Source organism: Pyxicephalus adspersus, chromosome 2 (genome assembly GCF_032062135.1).
Source record: "Pyxicephalus adspersus chromosome 2, UCB_Pads_2.0, whole genome shotgun sequence".
Classification (NCBI taxonomy): Eukaryota; Metazoa; Chordata; class Amphibia; order Anura; family Pyxicephalidae; genus Pyxicephalus; species Pyxicephalus adspersus.
In genome coordinates, this window is record NC_092859.1 from 52,267,869 (window position 1) to 52,280,161 (window position 12,293).

Below are 12,293 nucleotides of genomic sequence, written 5' to 3' on the forward strand. Positions count from 1 at the left end.
GTTACAGGTCTACAATTTAAAAAAAAAAATTCATGAAAACCTGTGACGCTTTTGGAACAGAAATCTAGAAATCAGTGTAACGCTCAGGTGGTTAACCTAAATGACTAACTATAACTGTAACTATATAACTATGCATTTAAAGCAGAGCGCTCATCTCCATACTTTCCATTACTTTTGTTGTCCCTCCCTAACAAAATTACCAGTACTACAAATCTTATGTTATCTCATCATGAATCGCTGACAGATTTCTAAAACTCAACCTGTATAAAACAGAACTTATCATATCCCCCCCCCCCTCAAATTCCAAATCCCCCAAAACATATTTCTAACTGTTAACAACACTGTTTTTCATCCCTCTCCTCAGGCACATTGTCTTGGCATCACCTATGATTCTGCCCTCTCATTTACCACCTGTGCTGTACAGAGGAACCCCAGGAAATCTGCACAGGTAGCAAAATGTGATGAGATTTGAGAGGACATACCTTCTCGCCTAGGGGGGTTTCCCCAGGCCCCCCTGGGCGCTTAAGTTTCCTGACTTCTTCCGTGAGCAGGTTTGCACAAAGTGGCCAGATTCCCTGCAGTACAAACAGAGCACTTTAGTTTTCCTTCCCAACCTCTTTGTGGCTGACAGCCTTGAGGAGCTCAATTGCACAGGTGGACTAGGTGACGATTAGGGGCACAGCAAACGCAGTTGGTGCAGGCAGTCTCTCTAAACAGCGCACATTTTGCTACCTGTGCAGATTTCCTGGGGTTCCTTTGATGTGTCCTCTCATTTGAGGACAGCATTCTCTCCTAGTCCAAGTCAAAAAGAACCGCCCTTAATAATAGAAAATGTGCTGAAATTAACCGTTTTGATATTTTGTGTTTTTGCTTCCTGTTTACAACTTACATTGAATTAAATCATATTATGGTCACTGCTACCCGGATTTTTATATGCACATTTGTTAGAAGCTCTACATTGTTAGAAAAAAATAGGTGGAAGAGTATCAGTTCTAGCTAGGGGCTTTTATAAACTGTACCATACAATTTTCTTGTTTTAAATTCATAAATTTCCACCCTTTTACTCTACCTGTAGTGACATTACCACAGTCAATGTCAGGGTAGTTGAAATCACCCATGACCACCACTGTCCCAGCCTGCGCAGCCGTTTTGCTTTTTTCCAAGTTGTTTCCCTATTTCTTCTATAACACTGGGGAGACTAAAGCAGACCCCAAAAATTAACTGTTTATTAGGCACCATATATGCAAATCCACCTGTAAATTATCAACCTCATCACATGCTCTATCAATAATTTATTCTTTTACATTCACTATCAGATCACCTCACATACAGACACCGCCAACTTTTTGCTTCATTCTGCTGAAGGACAAAGCCAGTATTCATCAATACCAACCAAGTCATAGAGCTCTTCGTTCATTAAGGCTTCCAGTTTTAATTGCCAGACTTCTAGCATTGGTGAACAGACTATTTAAAACATTACCAGCAGTGTTTGCCAAATCCTTTTCAGTACAAATAATACTCCGCACTCTATTGTTAGTGTGTAATATGTGAAATTCCTTACATTTATCCATAACTCTTCCCCAACTATCCCCAATCCACGCTTCATTGGTTGCTAACCCCTGTTTGACCTTTGTGCCCCCTTATTTGACTGTCCCACTCCCTGCTGTCCTAGTTTAAATATTTCTCCACAATTCCCATGAATCTTCCCCCAAAAACTGCGGACCACCTTTACATTTAGATGCCATCTCTGGCATATAGGTTGTCCTCCAATGAAAAGTCAGCCCAGTGCTCTAGGAACCCAAACCCTTCCCTTTTACGCCAGGACCTAAGCCATTTGTTTAGCTGTATAGGTTTCAAGCACCATGTAACCATTTCCTGTTATCAGGGTCTTTTTAAAAGGTCTTACATAGTTGACAGGGACACTTCAAAAGTGTGATTTGATGGATATGTGGCTTAGTTACAGTTAAGTCTCCAAGCTCTTTGGTATTGCCTGCTCCCTCACCCCTTTACTTATTTCCTATGTATTTTCTCTTCTCCCCTCAACTCCTGCGGTTTCTTGTCTGTTTTATCCCAACACCCCTTTTTTTACAGTATGGGAAAACTACATCACGTGGATCGGTATCAATGATGTATCCTAAATCCTAACCAATGATGTATCCTAAATAAATCCTAAATTGGTGCTTTTCAGACACTTGGTTACACAACGCTTGATGATATAGTTTTCCATTGCTTAACCTGTCCTTGTTTTTTTCCCCCTTTTTTTGTTGTATTCCATTTGGATGTATATTTCCTTTGATGTGTATATCTTTCCACTTTTTATATATATAAAAATATATATTTTTAAAAAATTATATATACATTTATGAATATTTATAATAATAAAAAAGAAGAACAGTTTAATATTGGTTTCATCAGACCAGAATCTTATTCCTCATGGTCTGAAGCAGGCTTTAATGTGTTTTGCACTGATGAGAGGCTTCCATCTATCCACTCTGACATAAAGCCCAGATCGGTGAAGGGTTGCAGTTACAGTTGTCCTTCTGGAATTTAGTCTTATCTCCACACAGGATCTCTTGAGCTTATTAATTGCTCATTAAGGCCCTTAGTTTGGGCAAGAGAACTCTTGGAAGAGTCCTGGTTCTGCCAAACTGTCACTGTGATTCTGGGAACCTTCCATGCAGCAGAAATTTTTTGTAGCCTTTTTGTGTTTTTTTAAATAGTAAATTATCTAAAATTCTGTTGTCATTTTGTCATTACTATGGATTCACTTTAACATTATGGTAAGTGTAGATTAATGAAAAAAAAAAAAAAAAAGAATGTAGCATCAGGGCACAACATAACACAATTGAAAAAAAATGAAGGGGTTTGCTTATTTTGAAGCCACTGGGTTTATATATGTCTCTCTCTCTACATATATATATATACAGTGTATATATATACACTGTAAACTCACAAAAATTATTTCAAAAATCAATGAAAGTAAAAACAATAGAGTACATAAAGTCTTTCTTTTCATGGTCCTGTTTGATATTATTATGGTTATTTGATGTCAGAGATTATAAACGTTTGGTAAAAATGTGTTAACACTATTACAATTTCATTTTCTAGGTAATGCCCCATGGAAATGCCAAAATATCCCTGTCTTACAAATATATGATACATGAAGATTCATTAAATGTGGGTAATAACTATGTTCCTGAGGAAGACATGGTTGCTTATGAGTGGGCACTAAAGAAATGGTCTCCTTGTTCCAAGCCTTGTGGAGGAGGTAATTGTATGCTATTAAAAAAAAAAAAAAAAAAAAACAACAACAATACACATTACTCTTTGAAATGCAAAAAAAAGCCTTAATGTTTCACTATAGAGGTGCTTAAAGATAAAACTTAGTCTATTTTCTTCCAGACACAAAGAGTTCCCCTTTTGTAATGACCTTAAAGTGAATATTTGTGTGCAAGTTCCCTATATGAACTATTTATATATTTCTACAGGGTAATCATATCCCCCTTAAACGTCTCCTCTCCAGGGAGAAGCGATTCAGTTCAGCTAATCCCCCTCATAGCTGAGCTTCTCTTTCCTTGTATTAGTTTAGTTGTCCTTCTCTGCAAAAAGGAAAATTGTGAGGAACGGTTTATAAGAGGATCTTAGTCCTATGATCAAACAATATTGGGATAAAGTATAATTTCTGTATGTAACCAGATATTAGGGATATGTTTGTATTTCTCTCCAGAAACAGTTTAAATATATAGAAGACATGTTTCTGGAGAGAAATACAAACATATCCCTAATATCTGGTTACATACAGAAATTACTTTATCCCAATATTATTTTATTAGAGGGCAGGGTTATCCACTATATGTGGGTCATTTCACCAATCTCTTTGTGACATCTCCACCATAGATTAGATTTGTCAGGGTACCATTTATATAGTTTATCTATTGTCTTGCACCACTGTGTCAAAACTTTATATGAAATTTCCCTAATTTTGGCACTAATGGAAAATGTGCTATAACACACGTTCTTTCCCACTGCTTGTCAGATAGAGTGAACTGTAATGCATCATCCCAAATTTTACCAAAACGGCACATCAGAGATCCTCAATGAATCAGTACGTCAAAGAGGTTGTGTGGGTCAGCGAAGATCGGTTCTAACATTTTTTCAAACTCAGAAAAAGAGAAGGATGTTGATTCCGAGGAATCTAAAGATCTTACAAAATTGGTGATTTGCAAATAGGACCACCATGGAATATCTCCTGTCTGTAATAGTCTAGATAAATGTTTCCCTCTTACTTTTGAAATAAGTACACCTATTACTTTTGAAGTGTGTTCAAGTTTTCCACTGTGAGAAAAAAGATCTAACCACCATGATATTTAGGTCGAGTTACCAATTTAAAACTAATTTGTGGACTATGTCTAGATCAAAGAAAGCTAGATAGCTGCAATTTGAGTTTCTTAAAAAAGGATGGTGGAACCTAAATGGGGAGGGAGCAGAATACATGCATCATCCCGGCGGAGAATGTTCACAATCACCGTTCTCCCAAACCACAAAAAAGGTTTATCAACCCATTTATCTGGATCCACGCGTATAGCGGCTAATAAAAAATCATAATTAATGGGGGATAGGTTTTGCATGGTAGGTGTCAGTTTGGGAATCTAGGAAGTCTACTGGTGAGAAGTGCACCCACTGATGATATCAGATAACACCCCGTGTACCTACTATTATCAGATACCTGCCTCCAAGAATGATTTTTGATGTATAACTTTCTTACCTCCCTAGCCAAGGAGGACTCTTTTCAGCACTACCTGAAATACAGGTGACTGGATTATGATCACCACAATGCTACCCAAAAGAATGATCCTAAACTGTATTGATAAATTGCTAAAGCAGTGTGGAGAGGGAACATCATCAGTGACAGCTCTTCCTTAAAGTGAAAAATTCTTGATAATTATATTGCAGTCTGTGTTGAAACTTACTCAGCATACAATACCTATAAAGCTACTTTGTCCTCTATTGATCGTGATGCATGGATACAAGTAAAAAAGAAGTGTGATATCTAGATCGCTCAATACAACATGATAGTCTGCTCCTACTGGGAGGCTGAATTCTTCTATTTTGGCAACAAGTCAGGCAGACTCTTGGCCAACTTGGCCAAAGGATACAAAAAACCAACTGCGGCCATGGCTATTAGAGACTCTCAAGGATCCCTTAAACACTCCCCAAGAGTGTCAAGAGACATTGCATCCATGTTTGTGTCCTACTACGAATCCTTATATACCTCAAGAGACAGCAACCAAGTTGAAAGACAAGCCTTTTTAAAAAATGTCATCCTGCTTGGCAGGTTTTCGTTTGCACAGAGGGACAAGGCAGGAAGGTCCCCTGTCACCTCTATTTTTCAAATTAGCTATCAAGCCCTTAGCTAAATCATTTTAGAAACCAGGTCTGTTTAAGGAACTTCCAGTATGCCAAATTGTGAAAACTGCACTCTTCACAGATGATATCATGCTGTTTCTAAACAACCTGTGAAGAGATCCCCCTGGATTGCCTCACCATATACAAATGCTTGGGGCCTTTTCTGGCATTAATCATTCCAAGAGTGAATTACTTTTCCTACATAGAACTTGTTCTGTGAGCCTGCAGCCTGGACTACACAATTAGGGTTAAAGATAGCAGGCCACTTCATCACTTATTTGGGCATCAAAATTACTAGAAATGCTCTGGACATGTACAATCTCAAATATTCCCCATTAATTGCAAAAAACCTTTTTGATCTGCCAGCTTGGAAAAATTTCCCCTTATCACTATTAGGAAGGTGTCACCTTATTAAGATGATTAGTTTTGCATGCTTACTCTACCCTATGCAAAACTTGCCATTTTTACTTTGTTGTGAAGATGGTAAGAAACTCCAATCATCCTTTCTTTCTTTTATATGGCAAGGTAAACCACCCTGTATAGCTAAATTCAATCTTTACCAGCTAAAAAAATGGTTGGGTATCAGTTTCCTGGAAACCACAATCTGGCATGCCTTATGCGCCACACCAAGGATTGGTGGCACAACACACACCAAGCTCCAAGCTCAGATGGTTCTCCCATGGTCATTACTGGGGTTAATGCACTCTCCCCTATGTACTGTTCCCTCGACTATTAGTAAGAAGTTAATATTTAGGGATACCCTCCCAGCTTGGCAAGACACTAACAAATTTTAAAAAATGTATTCCCTTCCTTCCCGGTGTCCTAAAAAAAAATACCCGTGAAAAAAAACTGCCAGGGGGCGTATACCAGTGGGTGTGTACAATTAATTCATTGTCAGGATAGTTTCACTTTCACTCTGCGTATGAATGTCATCAGCATGTCATCTACTGCAGCCTTCCATCTCTCCCGCTGCAGCCTTCCATTTCTCCCTGTGTCTGAAAAGTAGTGAAAATTGAACAACAGGGTTGCTGTTTAAAAAGTTAGTTTATCTAGAAGCCAGAAATTAAACACACAAATTAGGGTCCCCCGGGGCCACTTACATAGCAAGGAGGTGCAAACCCTAAGTTTATACCAACCTGTCACAAAACTTGAAAAGTCATACTAAATTACCCTGTCCCCTTCCATACTTTGAACCCCAATTACTCTGGAACAGGAAGATGTACAAAAATGTAGGTGCAAGTGGGGGAAACCTGTAGGTAACCCCCCTAAAATTTCATCAATAGGCCATCACCAGAACAAGTGGAACTCCGCCCATAAAAAAATATACCCTGTTACACATTGCTGGAGGCTTCAAGCACCTGAACCCCAATTTCCCTTGAACATGGGGGTACAGGTGAACAAAATCATAGGTGCAAGTTGTGGACCCCTGGCAGGTGCCCCCTGGCAGTTATTTTTCACGGGTATTTTTTTGTTTTTTGGGACACCAGCACTGCCAATCCACACCTCCCCTTGCTTTCCTCAAGGCAATCAACTTAAGGCATTCCAACTATGGGCTGCGAGAGACATCACTCTGCTAACAAATGTATTAGATGATGGGTACAAACTGTTACCATTTCATATCCTAATCGCCAAATGTGCTTTACCAGCCCACACTCCTAATTATCCGCCACTTACCATCTTTATGTCTTCCTGAAACGGTTAGTTCATACTGTCACACTAACCTCTGTCTCATACACATGTGGGCAGCTCTAACCCTAGATGCACCTGCTCTTTCAAGATTACTTCTTAATCATCCCTGGTTATTTAACTAGCTCAGACTCAGTGTTCGTGCAGCATGTCTCCACTATTGCCGATCCCTCTAGCTCTGCTGAGCATTTCCACTACAACTGCTGATGAATTCAGTGCTTTCCTTGTCCAGCTCCTGTCCTGTATTGCCCAGTCTGGTGTTTCCTTGTCAGTTCTCTTGTGCTGTGCCAGTGTTCCCCTGTGTCTGTGGTGTTCTCCGTGTCACCTGTGTTCTCCAGTGTCTGAGGTGGCCCTATGTTACCAGTATCCATTTCCTGAAACTCTGGTTCTTGACCACTGCTTGTTCCTGTCTTTCTTGCATACTGCCTGCCTCTAACCTGGCCTTCCTTGACAATTCTCCCGCCTAGTTATTGGGTAGTGTGCATCATCCTGCCCACCCTGGTGAGCCCAAGGACTGCAGTCTGGCAGCAACCAGCAGCACAACATCCTCACCACAAGAGTCTCTGGAGAAGACATGGTTGCTGCTTTGATTCTGCGCCTTCGCCCTTCTCAGGGCTTACACCACTCCTGTGCAAGCTGTAGCACCCCTAGAGGTGCCATCACTCCACCACTATATGATATGGTAACTTTAAATATCCTGTCATTTTTAATTCAGTTCAATTTAATAGTTCTAATAATTGGTTCAAGAGACAGTGTGAAAAGCAATGGTGTCAGTGGGAAGCCCTGTCTAGTGCCATTATTTATATTAATACTACCTGAGAAAATGCCATTGACCTTCACCTTGGCCATTGGGGAACAATAAAGTGATTAGATTCAGGACATTGTAGGACAAAAACCAATAAAGTGGAGGGTCTAAATGCTACAGAGTTAAACACCTTTTCTCCATTGGTAGAAAGAAGTATTCCTTTCACTCATCTAGTGCTACCTAAAGAAGCAAGTCACCTTTGTTGTGTTTTCCCTGGCCTCCCATCCAGCCATGAACCCAACTTGATCTTGACCAATAATGTGAGCTAAATATGAAAGGATGTGGTTGCATAACATTTAAGCAAGCAATTTGATGTCAAAGTTAGGCAAAAGTAGAGTAGAAAGCACATGCACAAATGTCTTGTTATATAACATTGTAAAGCCACCTGGGCCTGGCCTTTTATTGGGTTTCATTTGAGAGATCACTGATTTTAATGCTCTAAAGATTTTGCTTCCTTGCTTGGAAAGTAGGTAAGCCACTTTTCTCTAAATAGGACCAAAAAGCTTGCATTCTGTGATTGGGTGGTGTGGTGTGTGGGCAAATTATATAAGTGGGAATAGAACCTATGGAAACAGTAAACTATCTCAGTGGCCAAATGAGTGGGTTGGTCATTAGCACCAATAAGCTCATAGATATGAGAGGTCACCCCTAAATCTCGTGGAACTCGAGCAAGCAATTTACTGCTCAAGTTGCTCTCTTTGTAATACAGTTTAGTATTACATTAGTATACAGTTTAAAAGTAGCCCACAAAGCTAGCTGACATAACTGAAATGATTAATATTACTTGACAAAATTAGGGTTCCTCATTGCCCCTTGTTCACTGTGGGATCATAATGCAGCCCTAGATAATCTATGTGGTTTATAAGCCAAGATAAAATTCAGTACATCTGCTTGAATATGGTTGAGGGTTAAAAGGGGGACAGGGACCGGTAGAGTTTGAAGAGATATAACAATATACGGAGCACCATCATTTTAAGAGGGCTATACGCCCAAAAACGAGACTGGTATAGATTTCCATTTATGTAATAAATTTCTTATCTCTGGAAACATACCTTTTTAAATTACATTTATATATGGTGCCGTCAGTGGCATTGTGTGTGGAAACTTAACCTCTGCAGTAAGAGTTGATTACAGTGCATGAATTGCTTGTAGAAATGGTCCTCCTATTCAAATGTAGCATAGTGTTTGAAACATGAAGGGCCAACTAAGTCTGTGAAAGGCTTTTTCAGCATCTAAACTGAGGAATAATGCCCCTTGTTCCAATATATTTGTTGTGTCAATTACCATTTGTTAGTAATAAATATTGGTCTTTTGAACTAAAATACCAGAGTGATATGCATACCATTGGTCTTGGGCTTCCTCAGGGGTATTATAAAGGCTATAGTAATACTAAATATCAATTTGCAAACAAACATTTTTTTACATAACAGGGTCAATAACCTTGGGACTTTAACCACCTGAGCGTTACACTGAGGTCTAGATTTCTGTACCAAAAGTGATCCACTGTTTTTCATGAATTTTTTTTTTAAATTGTAGACCTGTAACTTACAGAAATATGTCTGAACAGGGGTTCTAGTAGATAATATGAATATAAAAAAAGGATGTGACAAAATTACGGGGTTAACCATCCTAGCCATTTTTTTTTGCCCGACCTTCGTACGGGCATACCGGCAAGGTGGTTAAAGGCATACATTCATTCACAATCCAGTATGTATCTTTTGTTATTAGAAATGTTTATTAAAACAAATACAAATATAAACACATTTACATGCTCCAAAATACAGTCTGTAGTTGTTACAAATAGGCTTATAACAGTTCAACGTGTTTCTCGGAACATAGTCCGCTTATAACAACATATAAACCAGGTTTACAAGTATAGATGCACTAGTGTCTAAATAATGCAGACACTGTGGGGCAGATTTAGCAAAGCTCTCCGAGACTAGACATAATACACTTGCATTAGTAAAGCTAGGTAATCCAGCAAACCACATATTTTATTAGTTTGTGCTCAATATTATTGGGAAGTATAATGGTTTGCTGTTCATGTATACATTAAAACTGTGCACATTTTCCATGTTTATATGTGCCAAATATTTCTTTGTGTGGGTCATCTGGTTGGTAGGCATGATAGTGGCTGGAGACTAAGGTGTCTTTGAGAGACGGAGATTCACAATAAGTAATGCCAGGTTGGGAATAAAGAAATTTGGCAGTTTTGGGATTGCCTCTTAGAATCTGCCAGTGTTTTGATAATATACCCAATAATATTTTGTGTGGTTTTTGTAGGTAGTGATGACTCCATGTACTTTGAGTGTGCAAGATAGTGTTTCCTGCAGCTTTTTTCTGTAAAGAGTAGTGCTTATTTGACCATCCAAAGTTGTTTTTTTATACAGGTATCCAAGAATGGTACCTCTTGTTTGTTATAGGCCACAGTAAACGTTTAGTTGTATGTGTTGGTTTGTAAGTCTTAAAAAAGTATTTAGGGATTATATTTCACCAATATATTGGTGGTATTTGGAAATTGTTTTGTTGGAAAACAGGATTTTTTCCCAGTCGCCCAGGTGCAAGTTGGCATAGCTTGGTGTGCATTATTGTTGAACACGAATAAGTTTCTCGTAAGTACATACAGTTAGGTCCATAAATATTTAGACAACTTTTTTCTTATTTTGGTTCTGTACATTACCACAATGAATTTTAAATGAAACTCAGATACAGTTGAACTGCAGACTTTCAGCCTAAATGCAGTGGGTTGAACAAAAATATTGCATAAAAATGTTGGAATGGAACTAAAGCCTTTTTTTGCATAATCACTTCATTTCAGAGGCTCAAAAGTAATTGGACAATTGACTCAAAGGCTATTTCATGGGCTGGTGGTGGGCTCCTTCGTTATATCATTATCAATTAGGCAGATAAAAGGCCTGGAGTTTATTTGGGGGGGGGGGGGGTGCTTGTATGTGGAAGATTTTGCAGACAACATGTGGTCAAAGGAGCTCCCTGTCCATGCAGGTGAAACAAGCCATCCTTAAGCTGCAAAAACAGAAAAAATCCCATCCGAGAAATTGCCACAATATTAGTGGCAAAATCTACAGTTTGGTACAACATGAGAACCAAACAAAGCACTAGTGAACTCAGCAATGCTAAACCTGGAAGACAACAGTACTGGCTGATCACAGAATCATTTCCATGGTGAAGAGAAACCCCTTCACAACAGCCAACCAAGTGAACAACACTCTCCAGGAAGTAGGCATATTGATATCCAAATCTAACATAAAGAGAAGACTGCATGAAATTAAATACAGAGGGTGCACTGCAAGGTGCAAGCCACTCATAAGCCTCGAGTATAGAAAGGCTAGATTGGACTTTGCTTAAAAACATCTAAAAAAGCCAGCAAAGTTCTGGAAAAACATTTTTTGGACAGATGAAGATTCTTTGGACAGATTCACTTGTTGAAGACTAAACTTCAGACAGAAAGGCCCACAAACAAACAGCAACTGAAAGACGCTGCAGTAAAGGCCTGGCAGAGCATTAAAAAGGAGAAAACCAGCATCTGGTGATGTCCATGAGTTCAAGACTACAGGCTGTCATTGCCAGAAAAGGGTTTCAACCAAGTTTTAGAAATAAACATTTTATTTTCAGCTTTTTAATTTGTCCAATTACTTTTGAGCCCCTGAAATGAAGTGATTGTGTTAAAAAAAAGGATTTAGTTCCTCACATTTTTATGCAATCTTTTTGCTCAACCCACTGGTTAAAGCTGAAAGTCTGCATACAGTTCAACTGCATCTGAGTTGTTTCATTTAAAATTAAATTAGAAAAAAGTTGTCTCTGTCCAAATATTTATGGACCTAACTGTATTGAAGCAGGGAGATGATGAATTAATTGAAGTTAGTATTCAAAGGATAGTTGCTGTTTAGTTGGTTGCAAATGACATCAATTCCCCGATGATGGGGGATGCAACAATAAAGGGCTTCAACATCTTTTGGAACTAAAACTGACAAAGTAGGTTTACCTCATTTACCCTTGGTAACTTTTATTTATACCACATATCCCTCATTAATATTCACATTCCATTTCATGTTTATTACAACCCAGATACCTTAGTATTTCCTATGATATCCTTTCACTTTTATTAGTTTGTACTTTTGTAAACATGTTATAAATATGTGTTTATATAGATTTTCATTTTCAACCAAGACTCTAGATACGTGTATTAATATGAAGTTTTGTATACATTTCTGTTTAAACCAGTTCAACCTATACATGTCTCCTTATCCACTAAGGGAGCCTTCTGGGGAAAATGCGTCAGAAAATGAGACAAGATTTTGTGTTTGTCATTCTGACATTATGTCTAGCTTAGAAGTACTATGTTATGCACAGGTACCTTAGCAGAACTTTGTCAAAA

General features: G+C 38.6%; 1 protein-coding gene across 3 annotated transcripts in view; it reads left to right on the forward strand.

Annotated features, from left to right (window-relative positions):
• Window positions 1-12,293, forward strand: part of LOC140323580 (A disintegrin and metalloproteinase with thrombospondin motifs 2-like) — a 355,904-nt gene that overhangs the window by 242,434 nt on the left and 101,177 nt on the right. For all 3 annotated transcript variants that reach the window (XM_072400782.1, XM_072400783.1, XM_072400780.1), the window contains one exon: window positions 3,109-3,268. In XM_072400782.1, the coding sequence (XP_072256883.1) occupies window positions 3,109-3,268 (160 nt within the window). The remainder of the gene's footprint in view (window positions 1-3,108; window positions 3,269-12,293) is intronic.